Source organism: Heterocephalus glaber, unplaced genomic scaffold, assembly GCF_053883595.1.
Source record: "Heterocephalus glaber isolate CG9 unplaced genomic scaffold, H.glaber_assembly_v1.0 deba00001661, whole genome shotgun sequence".
Classification (NCBI taxonomy): Eukaryota; Metazoa; Chordata; class Mammalia; order Rodentia; family Bathyergidae; genus Heterocephalus; species Heterocephalus glaber.
The window spans coordinates 107,356-131,879 of NW_028258402.1; the positions used below are offsets into that span (position 1 = coordinate 107,356).

Sequence of the window (24,524 nt, forward strand, 5' to 3'; positions counted from 1 at the left end):
CACTGGCAAATAGAATGCAGAAGATCATCAAGAAGATCACACACCCTGATCAAGTGGGATTCATCCCAGGGATGCAGGGATGGTTCAATATACGAAAATCAATCAATGTAATACACTATATCAATAGAGCCAAGGACAAAAACCATATGATTATCTCCATTGATGCAGAAAAAGCATTTGACAAAATCCAACATGCATTTATGATAAAAACCCTACAAAAAATTGGAATAGATGGTCTCTACCTCAAACTGATAGAAGCCATCTATGAAAAACCAACAGCCAATGTCCTACTAAATGGTCAAAAACTGAAATCCTTCACACTAAAATCAGGAACAAGACAAGGATGTCCACTATCACCACTCTTGTTCAATATAGTTTCAGAAACATTAGGCATGGCAATTAGACAAGAGAACGAAATAAAAGACAGGAAATGAAGAAGTCAAATTGTCATTATTTGCAGATGATATGATACTGTACATAGAAGACCCCAAGAACTCCACAAAAAGTCTTCTAGACTTAATAACCAAATTCAGTCAAGTAGCTGGTTACAAGGTCAACACACAAAAATCAATAGCTTTCCTCTACACCAATGACAGACTCACCGAGAGAGAAATAGGGCAAACAATTCCTTTCCAACAGAATCCAAAAACCTGAAATACCTAGGAATCAACCTAAAGAAAGAAATTAAAGACCTCTTCTCTGAAAACTATAGCACTCTGAAAAGAGAGATTGAAGATGATATCAGAAAATGGACAGACATCCCCTGCTCCTGGGTAGGAAGGATTAATATAGTGAAAATGGCCATACTTCCAAAACTACTATGTAGATTTAATGCAATTCCGATTGAGATCCCAGCAGCATACTTCATGGTCCTTGAGAAAAAAATCCAAAAATTCATTTGGAACAAGAAGAGACCCAGAATAGCAAAAGCAATTCTAGGTAACAGAGACATGGCAGGGGGGTACCACATTCCCCAACTTGCAACTAGACTACAAAGCTACTGTGATAAAAACAGCATGGTACTGGCAAAGAAACAGACCTGAGGACCAGTGGAACAGATTAGAAGATGCAAAAACACCACCAGGCACACTCAGCCATCTCATCTTTGATAAAGGAGCCAAACACCCTCACTTGAGGAAATATAGCCTCTTTAATAAATGGTGCTGGAAAAATTGGATTTCAACTTGCCAAAGACTAAAACCATAACTTTATCTCTCACCATGCACTAAACTAAAATCAAAATGTATTAAAGATCTAAATATTAAAATAGAAACCAGTTGGAACAGAAGTTGGGTAGAACACTTGAAGTCATCAGTGTAGGAAAAGATTTTATGAACAAAACCTCAGTTGCCCATGAACTAGCACAAACAATCAAAAAGTGAGATCTGTTCTTATTAAAAAGCTTCTACACAGCAAGAGAAACCACCAGCAGTGTGACAAGATAGCCCACAATGTGGGAAAAAATCTTCACCTGTTTTTCCTCAGACAAAGGTCTACTATCTCGAATCTATAAAGAACTTAAAAAGATCAGACTTCTCAAATTTAAAGACCCAATTCAAAAATGGGCATCTGAAATGAACAGACATTTCTCAGGCAAAGAAGTAGAAATAGCAAATAAATACATGAAAAAATGATCAGGAAAACATCAGCATCATTTTACACTCAAAGTATTTTGGGTGAAGTTGTAAATTAAGTGTCATGCTCATGGCCATAATTTGTCTAGTCAATTATTCTCTTTCAATTTACATTACTTTTGTGAAATCTAAACAAAGAAATGAAGATTCCCCTCCCCAAACAAGTGTTCAATTTTCCTGTGAAGCTCCCAGAAACCCTTTCTCTAATTGACCAGACCACCCCAAATTTTTGCTTGTTTATTACAGAGAGATCAATTGGAGTTGCACATACCTTTGTGGAATTGGTCACCTCTAGCAGGCTGTAAATAGAGCTCTGCATACTGCATCATATTTTCCTGTGCTTCATCAATTTTAACAGAATTGTCTATGAAAGGATTGGTTATCAGTGGTTAAGGTAAAAAGTATCATTAAATAAACAATTGTGATTACGTACTTCAAAGAACAAAAGATCTTCACATATGGTTAGAAAAATTCTTAAACAGGTTTAAAAAATACTGAAGTAAAATATGGCCCCAAAACATATCATTTGACAGCGATTTGTAGCAGAGAATAAATTACTGGTTAATAACTAGCCCTTTATATTTAGCGTCTACCTTAACTCTGTTCTGGGTACAAAGCAGTCACTCAAATTTCTAGTTTTTATTTTGGGTACTGTCTGCCTTACAGTTAATATCCAGCTTAGGTCATTAGTTTGTTTCTTTACAATCCTTTCAGAAAAACCATATTTTTTCTTTGGAGATGGAATGATTACATCACATCAGCACAACTTCAGACTTTGCACATGTACAATTTTTCCTTTAATCCAGTGATGAGGAATCTTTTAGAGTTTTCAAAGACACAAACAGCTTGCTGTGGCACAAGTGCCGTAGATTTGTCACCACTGCTCTATTCAGGACTTACCAATGGAGGAGAATATGTGTCGTTTTAAACTTGAAACAAGTATATGATCTATTGAATAACTTTATTTGGTTCTTCAATTTTCAGATACAAAGAATATTTATTTTGGCTTTTAGATATTGAGTTATACATACAATTACTTGACAATTATGTTATTTAATAGGACTAGTCCATCAAGTAGTGACATTAAAGATTCTAAGATTTTCATTGTGAGAGTTCTCTAAAAAAATTAAGTTTAGCACAAAATTTCCTAGTTTTATCATATTAAAGTACATTGTAATGTAACTTAGCTTCCCATGATTTCTGCTTTCTGTTTTATGAACAGGCTTTCATTGCCAAAAACTTTCCTTAGGGCAGCCTTCATCTCCTTATTCCTCAGGCTATAAATCAGAGGATTGAGGAGGGGTGAATACAGTAAGGCCACGATTTTTTGCACTTCCACTGGGTGTGTTGATGTATCACCATAATAGAGCCAAAAAAAAAAAAAAAAACAAAACCACCAGAGCCAGATGAGAAGCACAAGTGGAGAAAACTTTGCTTTTGCTGGCTTCAGAGGGCATCCTCAGCACAGCCAAAATCACCAGTGCATAGGAAAAGAGATAAACAGAAAAGCCCGAGTCATGAAGACAGCATTGAAAGTAAAGTAAATAAACTGTGTAGTGTTGTCCTCAGAACAGGACAGCATCATTATTGGCACAGGATCACATACAAAATGGTTAATGATATTTGGGCCACAGTAGGGTAACTGTGAAATGAAAACAACTGGAGTTAGGAAAATGATGTATCCACAGGACCATCTCAAGACAACAAGGCCAGTGCAGAGCTGTCTGGTCATGATGCGTGGATAATGCAGAGGGTGGCAGATGGCAAGGTACCTGTCAAAGGCTATGATGCAAAGGTAGAAGTTTTCATCACACCCAAAGGAGAAGAAGAAGTAGAATTGTGCAAAATAACTCACAAAGGAGATGGACTTCGTTGTAGAGATGAAGTTGGTCAATAAGTTAGGGACAGTTGTGGTGACATAGCATATTTCCACAAGAGAGAAATTCCCCAAGAAGATGTACATGGGCGTGTGAAGGCACCGGTCTCCCTGCACAGCCCAGGCAATGGCCGTGTTCCCCAAGAGAGTCAGAGTGTAGGCTACGGAGAAGAGCCCAAAGTAGAGGAGCTGCCTTTCTGGACATGAGGGGAATCCCAGGAGGATGAAGTGGGTAATGGAGTTTGTGCTTTCTTTCTTGGACACATTCATTGGTCTGGAAGACATGAAGATGAAGTCAGTTATTCATTTAATGTAGAGTATTGATTTTTATAAGAAGTGCCAAATTTTTAAAAATTTCCTTTGGTAAAGTAATAAACCTGAGTGTTCTCCTGAAGCAACAAGAATATGATCTTGATGAACTATGTCTGGAGAATGTGATTCCATTTTAGTACAATACAAGTAATAAAAATAAAAATAAAAATTTTGCTGGAGCAAACATTAAGAACAGAAGTACAAATTTAGTCATTTTAGGAAGTCACTTTATCTGTATATGTATTTGTCCATATGTGTTTACCTTATATGGTAGAGTGCATGTACATCAGTCTGAGTTAAATTCTTTTTAAGGCACTATATAAGATAATTTGCTATAACTGTTTATACTGGTCATGAGACTAAATGAAGTGTTACTCACATTAAAATATTCCAAAGTCAGGTCTCATGGTGAAAGAATGCATCACTCAATGTGTATCCCTCTTGTGGCTTCTTATGGTATTTTATAGTGATTAAAAAAAAGCTTTCTGAGGGCCAGGGATTTAGGTCATTGGCACCACACCTCTTGCAAGTGCAAGGTCCTGAGTTTGATCCCCAGTGCAAAAAAAAAAAGAAAAAGGAATCTCTCTGGGGCTGGTATAAATGATTTTTATATGACCATACTCAGTAATTATTTAGCATTAATGAAATGTTTTCTCTCTGCCCTGCTGGTTTCAGGTCCACAGTTCAGGGAAGAGCCTTGCAGTTTTGTGCCTAGAATTTTCTTGATGAAAATTTTGATTCATTTTTTTGTAGATGTGAAAAATGCGATATACCACATGGGCCACCTTGTCTAAGGGAGGCAACCTGCTTTGGGTAGTTAGACTTCTTAATGTGGACCATTTTATTGCAAAAAAAAAATCATTGCAGATATGTTTATTTGTGCATGTAGGTTCCATAGTGTTTTCTTAATCAATGATTTTTCTGCTTATTGTTTGCTTTCTTTTATGTACATAACCTTGATGCTTTTTTTGGCAGGCATTTCCCTCTAAGACAATCTTGAAACACTGAATGTCTTGCTTCACTCATCTGTGCCTCTACCTTGCAGTTTTTTGTTGCTGACTTGAAACCTACCTTTTTTATGTGTTGTTTCCTGATAACCCTGTTCTTGGTTATCATATTTGATATCTAAGTGGAGGGACTGCCACTGTATAGTCTTCCTTCTGTACCCATTGATTTTGGATTATGGTTTCAACAAAATGCAGAATAAATGTATTAGAAAAGTTGTGTTTGTACTAAAATACAGAGCTATTTAAATGCTGTTTCATTGTTCCCTATAAGGTACAGTTAGCCAATTATTTATATAGCATTTACACTGTTAGGTATTGTAAGTAATTCAGAGATGATTTAAAATATGTGCGAGGCAGTGTGTAGATTTATCAAAGTGCTATGCTATATTCCATAATGGGCTTGAACAACTATGGATTTTGAATCCCCGTTATTATGGAGCCAATCCTTCATGCATACCAAGGAGCAACTGCATCTCATTGTTTATTGAGCTGTGCAGACTGTGCAATCTGAATGTAGCCTTGTGGTTCTGTTTCCCTTTCAATCACATTTCAGATGAAAACATAAGACAGATACAATAATTTCTCAGGCTATAAGAAGTATTTTAGCTTTTGTGGGATTTTTTTTGTTCTTGTAGATACAGATTCTCTCTTGGTCTGTTGTGGTTGCTAGTAAGGTTAAAACAAAATGTTTTTATTGTAAATGACTGTGGAGTTTTCTCTCAACTGAAGCTATTGTACAGGATCTGATAAAGAATGTATGTCATTTTGCCTGAAGACTGTAAGCTAGGAGGCAAGGGTACCTTGGCTCTTCCCAAATATTAGAAATGAAAACTAGAGCACCTTTGATGTGAAAACTTCTCAGTTATAAAAAAGTATAAGCAGAGAAAAAGCAAAAGGATAGTAATGTTAGTATAAGAGGCAATTCTTATCATTATTGCAAAATATCTTTACTGTCAGATGCTTACAAGTTGATTCCTCTATTTCCTTTTATTGAAGGAGACAGTCACTTATCTCCCACAAAAGATTTAGTGATTATTCAATTTCATAATAATTCATTTGATTGAATTTTAAAGTTCATTGTATTTTAGCCCTTTTTTACTTTGACCTGTGTCCTAATTTCTCAGGACTCAATTTTCAGCTACTTTTTAAATTTCACTGGCTGTGAAACACAACGATACTCTATGAAATCAATGCCATAACTCATCCTGCTTGAATCTTCTGTACACTATTTCTTGAGAATACACAGAGTCACAATCCAAAGAAGGTCCTAAATGCAATAATCAAAACTACATTGTTGCTAAATCGGTTGTGTCATAGAAGGGCTCTTTCAAATAAAACCAAAGCATGTAAAACTAGTAAAGCTGCTATAAATATATAGATTGAAGAAATAAAATATTAGAATTGAATCAGACTTTCCATGTTTTGCAAGCAACAAAATTAATGTAGTATTGATAAGAAATCTTCCTCCTGGAATTTATCGTTTGCACATTTTCATTGCAAGTGCAATTGCATGCTTCTTTGCAAACAATACACGGTAATATTTTTAAAGGCTGGGGAAGTAGATAAACGTATTTCCAAAGGCTTGGTGAAACAAACAGAAAGTTAATATTTGTAAGCTTATGTGTCTGAATTTTTTATTTTTTATTTTTGTTACCCAAACTTGGGTCCTTGTGCTTTCAGGACAGGCGGCAGCACCACTGAGCTAAAACCCTGGCCCTATGCCTGAATTTTATTTTAATCAAATATTCATATATTCAGAATAAAAGGAAAATACTTGATAGTAAATTCATTTACACATAGTACTTGATACAACATAGTATACAAAAATTAAGTCACTTCCTTGTCATATTCTGGGAAGAACTCTCTGGGAAAGAAATAAAATATTACCCTGCAGTGCAAAAAGCATTTGAGGGACTTCTGAGCGTTTGGATGATCCAGTTGTTAATGTGCCATGAGTTCCAGAGAGTGATCATTAAAAGATTTTATTTCCTCTTGAGCTGCAAAACTCATATTTATGGTTAAAAAATTTAGATGAGAACATTGTTTTTGTTTATGCATTTGCATCATGGCCCTTAGAGATCTGATAACCTTTCCCTTCATATTCTGAAATATATCTTCAACATATGAGATGGTTTACTAATTTTATGTATTTATCATTAATTTTATTGGTACATGTTAGGTATACAATATGATGGCATTCATCATTTGAAACTTGTACCTTTACATGATATATCTTGGTTCTTTATTTTCCCCATTCTCCAGCCCTCCCTTCAACCCCTCCACTCCTCCCTATTTACAAAGACTTTGGTTCCATTTTTTCCTTTTCTCATATTTTTTCCTTTTCCTTCTGTCCTTTCCCCTACCCCTCCCTTTTCCCCTTTCTCTTTGCACTTTTTCTTCCTATTTCACATTATCAACTTTACGTTTTAGTCCTTATTCACATTTTCAATTTCTCACACTAGAGAAACTCTTCTGCCTTTACATGTATGTCCTATTTATTTCATTTAAGAGTATCACCTCAATGTGCATCCATTTAGCTATAAAAGTCTCTAATTTCTCATTTGTTATAGCTGAGTAGTACTCCATTTTATAAAACAACCACATTATCTTTAATCCAGTCACCAGTTGATGTGCAATTGGGCTGCTTCCAAGTTTTAGCTTTACAAATTGTGTTGTTCTGAACATGGGTGCACATATATCAATGTGGTATGATTCTTTTAATTCTTTGGAGAAGATACCCAGCAGGGGAATAGCTGGGTCAAATGGGACTTCCAGTCCTAGTCTTTGAGGTATCTCCATATTGATTTCTACAGTGGTTGCACCAGTCTACACTCCCACCAGCTGTGGAGCAGGGTTCCTCTTTCTCCACACCCCCGCCAGCATTTGTTATTGGTTGATTTCATGATAGCAGCCATTCTTTCTGGTGTGAGGCGGAATCTCAGCATTGTTTTCCTTTGCATCTTTCCAATGACCAGTGATATTGAACATTTTTTCATATGTTTATTTGCCATTTCTACTTCTTGTCTGAGACATGTCTTTTCAGATGCCCATTTTTGGATTGGGTCTTCATATTTGGGACGTCTGGTTTTTTGAAGTTCTTTATAGATTCTAGATAGTAGACCTTTGTCTGAGGAACAGCAGGTGAAAATTTTTTCCCCCATTGTGGGTTGTCTCTTCACACTGCTGATGGTTTCTCTTGCTGTGCAGAAGCTTTTTAATAAGAAGAGATCCCACTTATTGATTGTTTGTGCTAGTTTATGGGGAACTGAGGTTTTGTTCATAAAATCTTTTCCTACCTCAATGCCTTCCAGAGTTCTACCTAACCTCTGTTCCAGCCAGTTCAGGGTTTCTATTTTAATATTTAGATATTTAATCCATTTTGATTTTAGTTCAGTGCATGGTGAGAGATATAGGTCTAGTTTCAATCTCTGGCAAGTTGAAACCAAATTTTACCAGCACCATTTATTAAAGAGGCTATCTTTCCTCCATTGAGTGTGTTTGGCTCTTTTGTCAAAGATGAGGTGGCTGAGTATGCCTGGAGTTGTTTCTGCATCTTCTAATCTGTTCCACTGATCCTCAGGTCTGTTTCTTGGCCAGTACCATGCTGTTTTTATCACAGCAGCTTTGTACTATAGTGAAACTATATGTTAAATAAAGATTCCATCTTCCATCTGGCCCCAGTGCCAGGCATCCACCATTCTACTTCCTGTCTTCATGAATCATACTGTTCTAGGTGGCTTTCCTAAATGGAATTATACCTTATTTGTCTTTTCATGGCTGGCTTCAAGGTTCATCTTTTCCCATTTGCAACTTTGTTTTTCAAGTAAATTTGAGATCACTTTCATGTGCTCTTTGGCCACTGTTTCACAAATTATTAACCTCTTTGCTCATTTAAAAAAGTAGGGTGCAAAAATTAAATTAAATTAAATTAAAAACTAGGCTGTTTTTCTTGTGAAGTTGTGGTTCTTTATATATTCTGATATTAATCCTTTCAGATCTACAATTTGTGAATATTTTCTGCTATTTGACCTTCATTTTTCTTTCCACTGATAGTGTCCTTTAATGCACAAATATATTAAATTCTGAATTTTAGTTTATCCACTTCTTTGTGGCAAGCTTTTTGTATCATATCCAGGAAATCACTGTAAAATCCAGTATCATAAATCTTTCCCTCTATGATTTCATGTATGAGCTTTATGCTTATGAGTCTTATGTCTAAGTCTGATTCATTTAGAGTGAATTTTGTATATGGCATAAGGTTAGAGTCCAACTTCATTATTTTGTGTGTGGACAACAAGCTGCATCATTAGACAAAAACATTGTTCCCTCTCCCACTACAAGGTATTGAACCTTTATTCAAAATCACTTGATCAAATAGGTTAGGGCTTGTTTTTGGAATTTTTATTGAATTCCATTGGTATATGTGTCAGTACCATGCTGTTTTGATTACAGTGGGTTTGTAGTAAATTTTGAAATGAGGACATGTGAGACGGCTTGTAGGAACCCCAGTTTCAAATGCTTGTTTGGCGTGCCAACTGTAGTGGAGCTCAGGTCCAGAGCCCTGAGCCCTAATTGGGACACCAGTGGTGGTCAACCCACCCAACCAGCCTTCTTCTCAGACCTAGACTTGCTACTTTGTGCTCCCTGACCTGCAGGCAAACATGGATGAAGGAGGAAGATAGAAACACATCAGATTAACATGCGAGCAGTCAGGGGGCTCTAGCCTCTAGTATGTGAGCCTTTTGCTCACCTCACTTTTATGCAACGAAACATATACAAAAAAAATCAAAGTAACACAGATTAATCTACTTTCCAATATCCATTAGTACATCCCCTGGTAAACAACTTAACCCATCTGTCTCAAATTTTTCCAGCGATATGCAATCACCCGTGAGTGCACCATTTCTCTTTTGGGCTCAAAGAGGAGGGCAATTAGGCCTCAACTCTCCTCTGGTCTCTGACAACAGCTAACTTTGTTCTTTTTTCAATATTGTTTTGACTATCTTGGGTCCCTTCAGATTCTCTGATAATTTTAGGATGGATTTATCCATTTCTGCAAAAATATCATTTGGATATTGAAAGAGATTACATTGCGTCTATGCATCACCAATAATATTGGATGGTACTGACATCTTTACAATATTATTTTACACTTATACACATAGAATTTCTTTCCATTTATTTGTATGTTTAATTTCTTTGATCAACATTTTAGAGATTCAGTATAGTTTGTTTATTTTGCTTTGTTTTGGTACCGGGGATCAAACTCCTGTCCTTGTGCTTGCACAGCAGGCAGCGAAATCACTGAGCTAAATCCTCGGCCCCAGTATAGAAATTTTTGTCTCCTTTGTTAATTTCATTCCTGATTATTTTATTTTTTGTAAGACTACTCTAAGTGGGATCATTTCTTAATTTTTTTTTAGGTTGTCCTTTGTTAATGATACAAATACACTATATATTTTTCAAATTTGTTTATTTTAAATGATAAAATTCTACCTATTTGTCATATATAATATGTTCTTTTGAAAATATACATGCAAAATATAGGAAATTAAAATATATATTGCCTGATATTCTGATAATATTTTTGTGGTAAGTTACAACTGGTTTTTGTGTATTGATTTTCATTTGTACAACTTGAATTCATTTATTAGTTCTAACAGATTTTTTGGGGTAGAGGATATGTGTGTTTATTCTTTAGGATTTTCTACAACTAAGTGTCATGCCTGACTTAAGTGAGATCCTCACAAGCAAATAAGCCAAGCAAACACCTCTTTCAGCAAATGACAGGCTATTTCTCAGTAAACAGAAGACAATCTCTCTGGTCCTGAAAAATCCAGTGATTGTCTACACACTTGTGCAGACCCTCCTTGGGCTTAATCATAAACCGTTCACACCCAAATTCCTTAGCCCCTTCAGTACCCATGTAAGCCTAATTACTTTCCCAGTTAGCTGCTAATATCTCTCTCCTAGTGTTAGGCCATTCATTCATGGATGATATTTCTCACAGCTAGCTGCTATTATTTCTCTCTCCCAATGGCAGCCCATCCACACACAGATGTAATAAACTCAGTTTTTTCCCAGGTAGCTTATAGAATCTATATCTGATTTTAGTCTCTGTTCACTGGAATAAACTTTTCTTTTAAAAACCTTATTTAAAGGAGTAGACTCATGTATGCCATCTTGAACACTTAGGAGGCGATAATTCTCTGTATTAAGAAGAGCTAGGATTTGGAATTTGTGGCTACCAAAGCAGGTACTTTTGAGGAACAAATCCTGGAGACAGGAGGGCCACAGAGAATTGAGGCTCAAACTGTAGGGTAGTATCTATTCATGGAAGTTTCATATTTCTAACCTGTTCATGTACAAAATGAAATTTTGAGAAATATAGCAGAAGCCGAGTTTGTGAATATAAAGACCTAACTAAAAGATTCAGGGGTCATGAGGAATTATATAAAAAGGAGATCAGAATTTGCTTAAATTGGGGGCTTCATCAGCAGTCCAGTGCATAGCCCAGTTCTTAGAATCAGAGCTGCACAATAGGATCAATACCCAAACTAGGCCATTTAAAAAATACATAAAAATAACTGTTATGTGGAATCAGAATAATCTGCTTATACTCTATCTACTTGAAGATAGGAGAAAATTTACCTTCTATTGTGTTAGAATATTCATTCTCTTTACTACATTTACAATTTAATATTTAGTATTCTATTTAAAAATTTGTGGCATAGTAAGCAACAGAGCAAGTGATCAGGAACCATGAAAATTTACAGAAATATGTTCATAGGTGTTTTAAGTCCCAATCAATATTAAATGAATAAAACCAGGTTGTTCAGTGTTTTTCATTTTGTTTTTGGTGTTGGTTTTTGTTTTGAGGCAGGGCCTTATTATGTGGTCCAGGCTGGACATGAACTCATAGCTATACTCCTGCCTCAGCCTACCAAGTGCTGGGATTACAGGTGTGTGTCACCATGCCAGGCATGAAAGCAGTTCTTAAAATATCTGATGTCCTGAAGCCTCCAAGCTTTTTGGTGGTCATTTCTGCAAAGCCCTCCAACAGACAGACAATATTCCACCCTTGGACTAAAAGGATTTTACCATAAAAAGCACTCACGGGTTGCTTTAAGATCTTAAGTATCCAATTTTAATGTGTGCTTTTTTTTGTTTTGTCTTTCTGAGGGAGTTTGAAGGGCTAGAAGTACACTTCCCTTAGTATTTTTATAATTTGATTTACATAGAAGTACCAAAAAAGTAGTCTTTAATGAGAGAAAATACTAAAAATAATTTAAATACAATTTAATTATGCAAAGCATTTTTGATTAATGCTCTTTGTTTTCCTAGAAATCTCTTCAGGGCTTTTTTCATATCTTTGTTCCTAAGACTATATATCACAGGGTTAAGGAGAGGGGTCAAAACAGAATAAAAGAGAGTCACAATCTTCTGCATCCCAGCTTCATACTCAGATGTTGGGCTCCCATACATCACTAGTACTGAGCCATAGAATAGTGAAACCACTGCCAGGTGAGACCCACAGGTGTTAAAAGCCTTTCTTTTCCCAGGTGCTGAAGGGACCTTCAATACAGCTTTTAAGATCAAAGCATAAGACACCATGATGAAAGGAAAGAAAATAACAAGGGGTATAGCAATTAAAGTGGAGATGACAAGCTCCATCACTGCAGTTTTTTTGCAAGTGAGAGCTAACAGAGGACCTGGGTCACACAAGAAATGATCAATTATCCTGGATCCACAAAAGGACATTTGGGAGATAATGATGATGGGAATCAAGAACCAAAGTAAACCAAGAATCCAGCAGACTAACACAAGATTGGTGCAGAGATGTCTGGTCATAATGGATGGATAGTGTAGAGGCCTGCAGATGGCAAGATAGCGATCAAATACCATAACCGCCAGGAAAAAGCATTCAGTGCAACCCAAAGAGAAGAAGAAATAGAACTGGAGAAAGCACCCAGAGAAGGAGATGACCTTGGTGTCAGAGAGGAAGTTGGCCAACATGTTGGGGACTGTGGAAGTGACATACCAGATCTCCAGGAAGGAGAAGTTGGCCAGCAGGATGTACATGGGTGTGTGCAGTCTTAGATCCCAGCGCACGGCACAGATGATGGAAGCATTTCCCATGAGGGTGAGCAGGTAGACAGCAGAGAAGAGCACGAAGAGGAGGATCTGCCCCTCCCTGGGGCAGGGGAAGCCCAGGAGGATGAAGCCAGTGATGGTGCTGGAGTTGCTGTGGGTATAGAAGCTTTTCATATGTCTGTGAGCTCTAAAAATAGAAAGAGTTGTTAAACGGTACAATGCATAATATGGGACTCTATTTCATAATTAAAGAATCATGGGAAAAAAACCACACAGAAACACATCAACATCAATTACTACTTTAAATATGTAAAATTGATTCTTTCCTTCCATTCATATATTCAGTATGGGTTTTAGAATACTATTGATTGGTCACATTTCAACTTTTCAACACATATACAATACTCTCCATCAGGGATGTATAATGAAATATACAAATACATTTTCATTGAACAGGATTTCTTCCATTTTCTGTAGAAGTGAAATCATTTCAGCTCTGTGTATAAGTGTATGTTGCCCCAACAGAACCTTCTCCTTTTGCCAGAGCCATAGCGACTTTGATAAAATAGAATCTAATCAGTTTCTTCCTTTCCACACAGACCCCAATTAGCTACCCTACTTATTTATAATAAAATACATCTTCCAAACAATAGACTTTAATTTCATCCTCTTAATATCTCCAAACTCATCTGTGATTTCACATACTCTATGCTAACATAACCACTGCACATGTAAAGTAGGGCACACTGAAGAAACTCTGCCCAACAGAGAAGTATCAGAGTGTGATTCATCCCCACTGCTAGCTGCCTCTCAGTGAGGTTCTGCATACTTGCTCACACATGTACCACCCAGCATTTCAGTCGAAACAGAGCCCACCTCTGCAATTCTTTGCACCAAGGGTTGGCCAATTATTTTAGTAAATAGTTTAGGTTTGTGGACCTAATATGGTCAAAACTATGCTCTGTTGCTATAGTACAGAAGCAACCATGTACAATACTTAAATATATGTATGTAGCTGTGCTCCAATAAAACTTTAAGTCCAATACAATTTAAATTTCATATATTTTTCATATTTCATGATATCTTGTTCTGTTAATTTTTTAAGTTAAATTATTATAAGATTTATAATCTATGTGTACCAATTTCCCACAAGAAATATAAAATGCTATACTACAAACAGGTTCTAAGAAAAAAAATCCAACCTATCAAAACAATCTAAAAGCTGTTATTTGCTTTCTGCTATATAAAAATAATCATCAGGTCAGGTTATGTTCATTGCCCATTGTTTTGTTCTTCCTGTCCTGTACATTTATAAGGAAGAAACCAGGGACTATCCATTTTACTATGGAACCAGCTCCTAGTAGAAAAAGATTTCATAGAAAGGGCAGGGACAGCTAGAGGTGAGCAGCTGGACTCACCTTGTTCTATGGAACTAACTCTGAACTTCTGAGCCAATTTCAGATAATAATAATGACTTTATAAAGCCTTTGGAATTTGCCTTTTTATCTGTTCAAACTCACACATGTACACCCTCATTCATCCATATCTGCACTCATGACATCTTCTGCATAATATGTAAGGAAAATGATTTCAGTTTCTAGAAATGGTCCAATACTTTCAGGAATCAAGGTATTTGCTCCTCTTGTTCTTCACTTTTACTCAAGATACCCAATTGTCCAGCACAGTTTGAAGAAGTCAGTAGGTATCTTATAAATGCTTGCTGAAAAGATTATTTTTACACTGTTATGAACAGAATATAGATAGATCATGTATGTATAGATGGGTACCAACTACTTCACTCAAACTCAAATAACCCTGTGAGATGAAGTTTGAGGTACCAACATACAAAAGAAATGTTGTTGTGGACAACCCTGCAGTGTTACAACAGACTTGAAAGGTATTCCACTGAAAGGAGGCAATGTGAAATTGAAACAATCTGGTGATAGAACATATCCAACCTGAGATGAATGCTAAAGATAGTTATAGTCCAGTGGCCTTAGCTGCAAAAAAGTAGAAGAGAGGAGATGAAAATTCTATGGGATGCAAGTAGTTTTTATTTAATTAAATGAAAAAAATTATTTGGTTATTAATCTTTTCATTATAAAATATTTGCTTTTATTCAAACTGTACACAAGTATAGATGATAACAGGATTTAATTCATCGAAAGATGATGTTTTAGTTACAATTATTGCTTACGTGAAAACATCAGTTGCATATGTTTCCATTTATAGATGAATCCAAAAGATATATACCAGCTTCCGTCAGGACAATTCTCCAACTTTAAGTCTGACAAAGCCGTTCTAGTAAACAAGAAGGCATGGAAATGATTTTCTTTTCCATCACCATTTATGGTTGACCTAAGCAAATTGAGAGTGAGTGAAGTAACAGATATTTCTACCAAGGGCTTATGGATTCTCACCTTTTACTATTTGGCTTCCCTGTTCAAAGACCAGTAGAGGGAATCACCCAAAACATGCTGAGCAGGAGCTGCCCAAAGAGCAGGTAGATTCTTCCAAATTGGTTGCAAAAAGGAGAATTAATATTATTACAATGGTTTCAATGTTCTTCTTATGTGTACAGGAGGCTTCCTTTGATTACCATTCAAAAAAACCCTACATCCTCACCCCCCATTATAGCTTAGAAAAGTTAGCACAGAATCAGTGTAAAAGTCATATCCTATGATACAGATGTAAACTGAATTAATGGTATCTCATTTCTCTGATATTGTACTTTATTTCCAAGGATAATCCAAGAAGACACAATGGTGAGAAACATGGATCTGATTTCAACAGCATAACCAATTGCTTCAGTTAGCATAGACAGGAGATTGTCATACCTGTCCAATTTTTGCAAAGTGCTAGAGAAACTTCCCTATTTATAAGAAGTTGTGGACAGTTAAAGTATGGGAGAAAACCAATGGATTTAGACTAAGAAATCTAGGGTTTGAATTACAGGCTATGGTTCATCAACTGTAGAGACCTTGTCCATTCAATTATATAAACTATTTCCTAATTCCACCAAGTGTAAAATAGAATAACACTTTCTCCCAAAGGTTTTTATCCTTAAGGTCTTAAATAAGATGACATATAGGAAGTACTTGGTCTATGGCTGACATTTAGTAATCTTAGAGATTATTGGAGACCTACCATAAATCAAGCAAGATGGAAGGCAGTCTTATTTAGAGGGTCATGATTTTTCTAGCTCTGATATTCTGATATTCTTCTCTAAGCATCGCTTCCTCTTCCATCATGGAAAAGAAGAATTCAAACCTGAAGTTACTCTGACAGTGCTGAATTTTCCTGAAGAGCAGACAGAGGTGGTTATAACTATCAGGAAACTGCTGTTATAACTATCAAGAAGTGGAGGAGTAGAAATAAGGTGAAGGTCTCTGTGTTTGCTGAAGGAAGTAGGGATAATATAAGCAGAGCCTCCAGGTCGTGAGCCCTGTTGTGTGCTCTGTTGTTGGGAGCAATGCTACATAATTTTAGGGAGAAACCATTTGATTAGGCCTAGTTCTCCTTCCTACAGCCCAGGTATGGCGTTCTGAGCCACAATTCCATTTCGGCCTCCGGTCACAACTGAGACCTCAATGATCCTGTCATTCTGTGATTCTCCAGGACAGGATTACACCAGCTGAAGACATCCTCGGAGGAGCAGAATCTTCATCTACTCAGTTCCTCATTGTTCTTGGATTGTTACATCTTGTTTACGCGGATGTACTGAACTCTGTGCAAGTCATTTGTTACATTTGTTTCTCCCCGATGTACTGAATAAAAGGTGCGGTAAACTGGGGCTTTCGTCTTTGCCGCCCAGAGCAGCACTGATCAGACTCAAAGCTCAGCTTCTTCTCAGTCTCATTTTTCTACCTTTCCAGTAATTCGCCTTGTGCTGCCGTGGCTCACAGGGTACTAGGACTTACTGCAGATGTTCTAGTAATGTCCCCTTTCCCTGTTCCTACACTCTGTGAGGATCAATTTATCCATAATAGGAAAACCATGGCAGGAGATTGTTGCGTGCTGGCTCTCCCTTCCTCTGGGGCCTGTCTCCTTTGGAGACCCTTGGTATTTCCCGTCCCTGTTTTCCACTAGAGGCAAAACTATTATCTTTTCCATCACCAAGCTTCTCATGACTATATGTTTGAGGAAAATTCTGCCTAAGAAACACATGGTGTGGTGACTGCCATGCTGGAAGATATTTCTGGGCCTCTAGGGTATTTCATCAGTTAGGGATTCTAGGGACAGGGCCAGAAATGAGAGATGGGTTGAAAGTGTGGTGAGACCTCAGTTGTAGTGTTGTACAGTTATGGCAGGAAGCCCACTCTCCCTAGACCACCTTGCCTTTTTTACAGATTTTCCCTCCCTTCCTTGGGGTTGGAGCCTGAGAATCTGAATCAGTTGCCTTGAGGACATATTCTCAATGTCCAAATTGGGAGTTAGATCTTTTTTTGCCTGTGCCACTGGGAATTGGGCTCTAAGATTTCCCCATCTCTGGAAGAGGTGCAGGTCTTCTAGCACAACTCATTTGATGTCCCTTTTCCCCTAGACGTGGAAGGCATTTTATCTCAAGTACTCATTAGTTCATTTAACTTTCATAGTTGAGTAGATTTGATTTTTCCTCTTTCCACAGTATAGAATTCAAAATTGCCCAACAAGGACCCCTGTAACTCAGAAGATATAAAACTCAGAATGAACCAATAACAATGAAATTAATAAAGACCCTAATACTAAGAACAGCCCGCCCAGAAACTATGGTTTTACCATTGAATTATATTAGAAATTCAGAAATAAACTAATGGCAATATTTTTCAAACTCTTGCATGAAGCTGAAGTTGAAGGAACAAGGCCAAATTCATTCCTTGAAGCCGGCATAATGCAAATACCAAAACAGGCAAAAGGTGCAACAACAATAACAACAAAAACTACAGGCCAATATTCTTAATGCATAGATGCAAAAATCCTTAACAAGATGCTGGCAAAGAGAATGCAAGAAATCATTTAAAAGATAACCCATCAAGAGAATCACATGTGGGACATCCAGGAAGATGGCAGAGTGGTGAACAGCAGAGAAACAGCCTCTCTAAGATTTGGTGTCCAGATGCTGAAATATACCAATGTGTGGAAGAGAGGGAGAGAAGTGTGGCCCCACATCACAGTGAGGATCTGAAGTGAGAACTGAAGCCCATAGGGAGAGCAAGGAGAGAGACTTCAATGAAGGAGATAGCAAGAGACGCTTTCTCCACGAGGAATTTCTCTGCATGGGAAACGTGTCTTGAACCTGCAGATGCCTGATGACTACTAGTAACCCTCTAGGCCTCCATAGAAAAACACCAGTGGAACACAGTAGTGGCTGCAGTGGACTGCAGTGGCTGGTGAGTCATTCAGGTTCAGACATCCCCCAGCAGAGAGAGGTTGACTGGTAGCTCTGTTGGAGAGGGGCCAATTGAGCTCAGAACTCAGAGTAGCTGTGAACTGTCTCCATCAGAGTGAGCTGGAATCACTTTCATGTGAGGAGATGGTCAAGGAACCAAGTTCAAGCCAGCAAGGAGCTGAATTGAAGCCAGCAGGAGACATACAGTGTGTTGTAGGCTAAACAAATAGAGTTCCAGCCTCACAGCCAAAAACCACCCTGAGCTTTAGAACCAAAGGTGCAGGCTTGCTAGGATTATCTACTACTCTAAAATAAATATGCATAATAAATATGCATAATAAATAAACATGCAGCTGGCTTGTTTGGATTAATCAACATGGATCTGGACTCTGTGTGCCCAATTTGTCTAACAGTGACAGCCAAGACATGCCTTGAAGTGGATATTTTAAATTTTTTTTCTTTTCTTGTTCTTGTTTTCTTTTATTTTTTCTCGATCTTGTTTTTATATATGTGTGAGCATTGTATATAGTTTTGTCATTGTTGTTGTCATTTTGTTCCATACCTATTTTTATATCTTCTTTCCTTCTCCCCCTGCTGTTTTCATCACCACTTCCTCATATTTGTGTAGTCTGCCTTTGTCCTCCAGCCTTGTCCTAATTTCTTCTTTCTTCTTCCTCTTCCTCCTCCTCTTCTTCTTCTCCTTCTTCACCTTCGCCTTCTCCTCTTCCTCCTCCTTCTCCTCCTCTTCTTCCTCCTCCTCCTCCTACTTCTTCTTCTCCTTTTTCTTCTTCTTCTTTTCTTCTTTGCCTTCGCCTTCTCCTCTTCCTCCTCCTTCTCCTCCTTCTCCTTCTCCTCCTTCTCCTTCTCCTTTTCCTCCTTTTTTTCCCTCTATTTTTCCCAAACACCATTTGAATTTTCTCCCCTGAATGTAAAATACCATACTGATGGCATAGTTGCTATATAAACTTTCTGGTTAGTTTTACATTTTGTTATATACCCACAAATATAGTTCATATGGTTAAAGGTGGCAAATCAATAGTTACCACAGTTTGTCATTTTCTAGGTTGCCTGTGATACTATTGTTATTGCTGATTGCACTACTTAAGCCAAGGTGACAGAATTGTACTAAATCATTTGTTCTTCCTGTATGCCAAGACTGAGATTGCATAAGGATCATAAATAATACTACATGTCAGTGCCATAAAACAAGGGGCTAGGCCAAACAGACAGCAACTTCTCAGCCCCAATAAAGTGAAAAGGTAGAATCTTGCAACAGACTCAAAACCCAAAAGCCAACTACACCTGAGGACATCTCTGAGGAGTAGTCATTTCCGAAGGGTTCTCAGTACTATCAATAAAGCTGTTTGGCATGCACAATTTACAAGCATCAACCCAGGGATTAAACTTCAAGAATATATGAATTGAGAATACACAAGCAAGATGCAACAGCAAATTTCCCCCTCACCAAAGGCAAACCCAGGAAGCAATAAGGTGGAACAATTTGAACGTCATACACCTGGAGTCTCAGAAATGGTAACAGTGGCCTGCAGTAGGCCACAGCCAGAAGCTCATGCAGACACCCTGGGTAAGCGCATGTAGGCCCCAGGCACAGGCCCACTTGGATAACATGGGTAAAGGTGCACAGACCCCTGCCAGCAGCACACTGGGACAACCAAACAGTGGCATGTGCATGCAGTCCCTAGCCAGGGGCTTGTCAGGACAGCAGCACAGCTCATGGATGCAGAAGACCACCATTTTGGGCCCCAGAATTAGTGCAGTGGTAAGCAGTAGAGAAGGGCTTTCTGAGGCTTGTTGAGAACTGAAGCCCACTGTGAGAGCAAAGAGTCACCTCAATAAAAGTGCAGAAGATTGCAGCAATTGGTGAGTTGTTGGGGTCAACACCTTCTAGAAGAACCAGACTTGTTGTGGGGGAAGGGTGGCTCCAACCTGCAGTAGAATGGTACAGAGTTCAAACCTAAGGAAAGTCAGGGAGCTCGATTCTAGCCTCGTAGCCAGAAACCAGCCTGAACTTCAGTGGACTATGGCTGGCTCACTGAGATCAGTCTACACTTATCTGTATGCTACCCAAGTTGTCCCCAGTGAACAACAGTGACATGCATTGAAGGAAATGTTTTTCTTTTCTCTCTCTTCTTCATTTCTCACTATTCTTGTGCATGTTTTTTCTCAATTGTCCTTATTTTTGTAGCAGTGAGAATACAAATTCTGGTCCTTTCATTGCTGTCAGTTTGTCTTGTTCTTATTTTTGTCCCTTCCTTCTCTCTTTTCCTTCTGTCCTCACCTTGTCCCAAAGTTCACATGATCTTCCTCTAACCTTACTTCTAACATTTCCCTCCTATTTCTCTACCCCCACCCCAACTGCTTCAAAATCACCCCAGTGGGCAAATTCACTATATTGAATGGCTTATTTATTGTAAATATATTTCTGGTTGGTTCTAGATTTGATATATAACCATAAGCCTTGTTTATGCAGTCAAAGGTAGTAGATTAATAGTTGCCACATTTTGTCATTTTCTAGGCTGTGTTTGATGGTATTGTTGATGCTGATTGCATTATTTTGGCCATTCTGACATGATTCATCTACTCAGTTGTTCTTCCTAGTATACCAAGACTGAGATTACCTAAGGGCCATTACAGACTCAAAACCTACAGGCAACCTAAACCTGGAAGACAATCCAAGAAGTAGCCATTCCGGAGGGGCTCTAAGTACTAGCAAAACACATATTCACAATGAACGTTTTACAAGCAGTAACCCAGGAATTAAAACAAAAATGTCAACCTCAACAACAACAAAAATAGAAATGAGAAGACACCTAAATACAACTCAAAACCAGACTTCCAGGTCACCAAAGGCAACTCCAAGGGGCAATGAGATACAACAATCTGAAACTCAAGCACCTGAACTCACTGAACTGACAATGAAAGAGGATCTGAAAAAAATAAAACCAGAAATAATGTCTCAGATAACAACAGAGGCCGTGTCCACAGTGAAAGCCATGATTAATAACTTGCAAGCAGACATGAGGAGCTCAGGAACATGATGGAATCTCAGCATAGGAAACAAACGGAACCCATAAAGGAAATTCAAACAGATATCCAGGAGATTAAAACCTCCATTGAAAGTTTATGTAGCAGAATGAGCCAATGTGAAGACAGAATATCAGATATAGAAGACAGGATTATGATTAGTGACCACAAAAACAAAGATTTCTTAAAAATAGCAAGGGACCATGAGAAATCTATATAGCAGCTTCTAGATGATGCAAAAAAGAATAATATAAGACTGAGGAGGAGGAGGTGTAGGCCATGCCGACAGCAACAGCAGCAGAAGAGGGCAGAGGGTAGTGGGATGGGGGTCCCGCAGCAGCACTGAAACTCTGGGTGGGTGTCCATGGTGCTGTTGCACTGACAGGGCTGGGAGTAGCCTGCCTTCTGCTCTCACCTCCTTGGAATAGCCGGTCCTTCCTCAGGGAACCAGTTTCTCCCCAGGCCCCCGAGCCATGCCCAATGTGGTGGCCCCAGACAAGCTAGGTATAAATTAATTATTTGAAAGGAACTGAAAAATAGAGCCAGACATAATTCAAATGTACTCTTCATGCCCACCACCACTGGATAATGGAGCAGAGGAGTATGATGATAATGACTCATTTGGGGAGATTGACTAATTTGTGGATTTTCAGAAGTTAGTCCTGTGGCAGAGTGTTCGTTGCCTTTGATATATCACATTTTACTCGTCCCAAGGAAAGTTTATACCTTCAAATCATTTTATGCCAATACATGATTTCTCAGAAAATGTAGATTGCCTTACAAGCTTTAAGTCCATGAAAAATGGTAATGATAAGGATATCACTTCTGAACTTTCTACTCCTCTGAAAGGACAGTCTCATGCTTTATTTTCAACCACCAGCAAAGAAATAATTTCATCTAAAACTTTAGATACTTCCACTGATGGCATGAAAAGTCCAGGAGATTTAAATAAAGTAGTGAGGCAGAAACAGAATGTTGGAACACCTGGAAGTTTTTCTCTAGGAGGTTTTAGAACTGATATGAACATAGTTCATCAAAACAGTTAGAGAGCTGCAATGGTGAAAAGCCTCCTTGTCTGGAGGTTCTAACAAATGGGTTTACAGGGTTGGCAACTGTAAATCCACAGGGAACAGATGATCTGGACAATGTAGCTGATTCAAAGGGACAGAAACCTATTAGCACTGAGTGTAACTTTCACTCTGCACCTAGTCCTGCTGAAGGAATTGCAAATTTTACTACATTTTCCAAAAAGGAATGGATACAACTAGAAGAAATAGGCTGTGCAGTTTTACATGACAGAGATACACTAACTATTCAGGAAAATTACAAAATTAACGGAGTCAATGAAGTGAATTCTCTTAAAGAAGTGTCTTTGGGTAGAAGCTTTGATGATAAAGGAGATACTGATGGAGAGGATACCTGTGTTTCAGAAATAAGCATAGTGTCTAACCGAGGTTTCAGTGTTGAAAAACAAGGCCTTCCCACACTGCAATCAAAGTGGTGGAGTTTGGTAGACTCAGCTGACTATTCAGAATTCATTATGAGACAACAATGTAGAACTATGGGAGAACTTGATTTATTTTCTGCTAAATGTGCTGACCTAGGCATGGATTCTATGAAAACTTCTGATGCTGATGAAATTGATTCTTCCAAAGAAGAAAGAAAGTTTACTAACTCCCAAAGCCTAAGCACTGATTCCACAGAAGACGATGTTTTGCATGATCCTGTAAGTGTAAAAAATGGTGAAAGCAGTGATGACTTTGTAACTTGCAATGATACCAATGAGGATGATTTTGGTGACTTTGGCACAGCCAGTGGCACCACTTCACCTCTCATTACTGGTACTCAAGATTCAATGAGTGATGTCACTTTTGAAGAGTCTTTACAGCACTTTCCACACGTCAGCAAACCAAGTGATGACTTTGGAGAATTTGGGGATACAAATGCTACTTCTTGCCAAGATGAAATGCTATTTACTGAGTCAGACCTAAAACATACTTCTGTTCCTTTATCAGAGGAATGTCACATGGCAAGAAAGTCGAGTGAAACTGGCACTGAACCTGTTTCAAAACTGATAAATGGGAAAGACAGTGAGTTTGGAGATTTTGATTATGTGCCAAATATTGAAAATGACTGCAATGCTTTTCAAGATTCTCATGACTTTGCGGGCTTCAGTTCAGCTGGTCCTAGCCAAGTTGTATATTGGAATGCTTTTAAAGTTGAACAAAAAGATGGTTGTTCTTGGGATGATTTTGGACACCAATAGCCTACTGAAGCTCCTCATCAAAGGGAAGTCTGGGGGTCTCATAGGACAAATGAAAACATTGAGACTGCAGGAACCTCCAAGATGTGCAGTGTCCCTTTAACAACTTCCAGAGGAACAGTTGCTAGTGGTCATTTGCAGGAATCAGCCACTTCAGTTTGGACAGCTTTACTAAACTTCCTGGAGCAAATTTTCAAAGGATGTTATTCTTCCATATCTATCCCTGATGCTGAAGAGGAAGTTACATCCCTGAAGCACTTGCTGGTGACAAGGACTTTGCCAATAAAACAAGAGAGGCCTTAGCTGAAAAGGTGTAAATAATTGGGGGTGAACATTTTTGAAGATTTATTTTTTTGTGTTGCTAGGGTGTATACATTTTTTTCTTAAATTTCATTTTATTGGTACATTTTAGGTATAAAATAGAATGGCATTCTTCATTGGAAAATTGCACCTTTACATAATCTGCCTTGGTTCTTATTTTTTCCCCTTCCCCTGCCCTCCCTTCAATGTCTCCATCCCTTCCTCTTTACAAAGAATTTGTTTCCATTTTTTATTTTCCCATGTTAATTTCATTTCCTTCTTTAATTTCCCCTACCCATCCCACTTCCCCTTTGCACCTTTTCTTCCTATTTCACATTATGTATTATACCTCTTAGTTCTTATTTATACTTTCAGTTTCTCACGCTAGAGAAACTATTCAGTATTTACACATATGTGTCCTATTTATTTCACATAAGAGTCTCATCTCAATATGTATCCATTTAGCTATAAATGCCTCTAATTTCTCATTTTTTTATGGCTGAGTAGTGCCCCATTTTATAAAAAAAAAACCCACATTTTCTTAATCCAGTCTCCAGTTGATGGGCATTTGGGTTGTTTCCAAGTTTTACCTATTATAAACTGTGCTGCTATGAATATGGGTTCC

General features: G+C 37.9%; 1 protein-coding gene and 1 pseudogene across 1 annotated transcript; one reads left to right on the plus strand and one right to left on the minus strand.

Moving 5' to 3' along the window:
• Positions 1–12,128: 12,128 nt before the first annotated feature.
• LOC101719345 (olfactory receptor 11G2) lies at positions 12,129–13,151 on the minus strand. Its single transcript, XM_004865077.4, has one exon. The coding sequence runs from the start codon at positions 13,095–13,097 to the stop codon at positions 12,129–12,131; it is 969 nt and encodes a 322-aa protein (XP_004865134.2). The 5' UTR covers positions 13,098–13,151.
• A 6,580-nt stretch (positions 13,152–19,731) lies between these two features.
• Positions 19,732–24,319, plus strand: LOC147822366 (aftiphilin pseudogene; annotated as a pseudogene).
• The last annotated feature ends 205 nt before the right edge of the window (positions 24,320–24,524 follow it).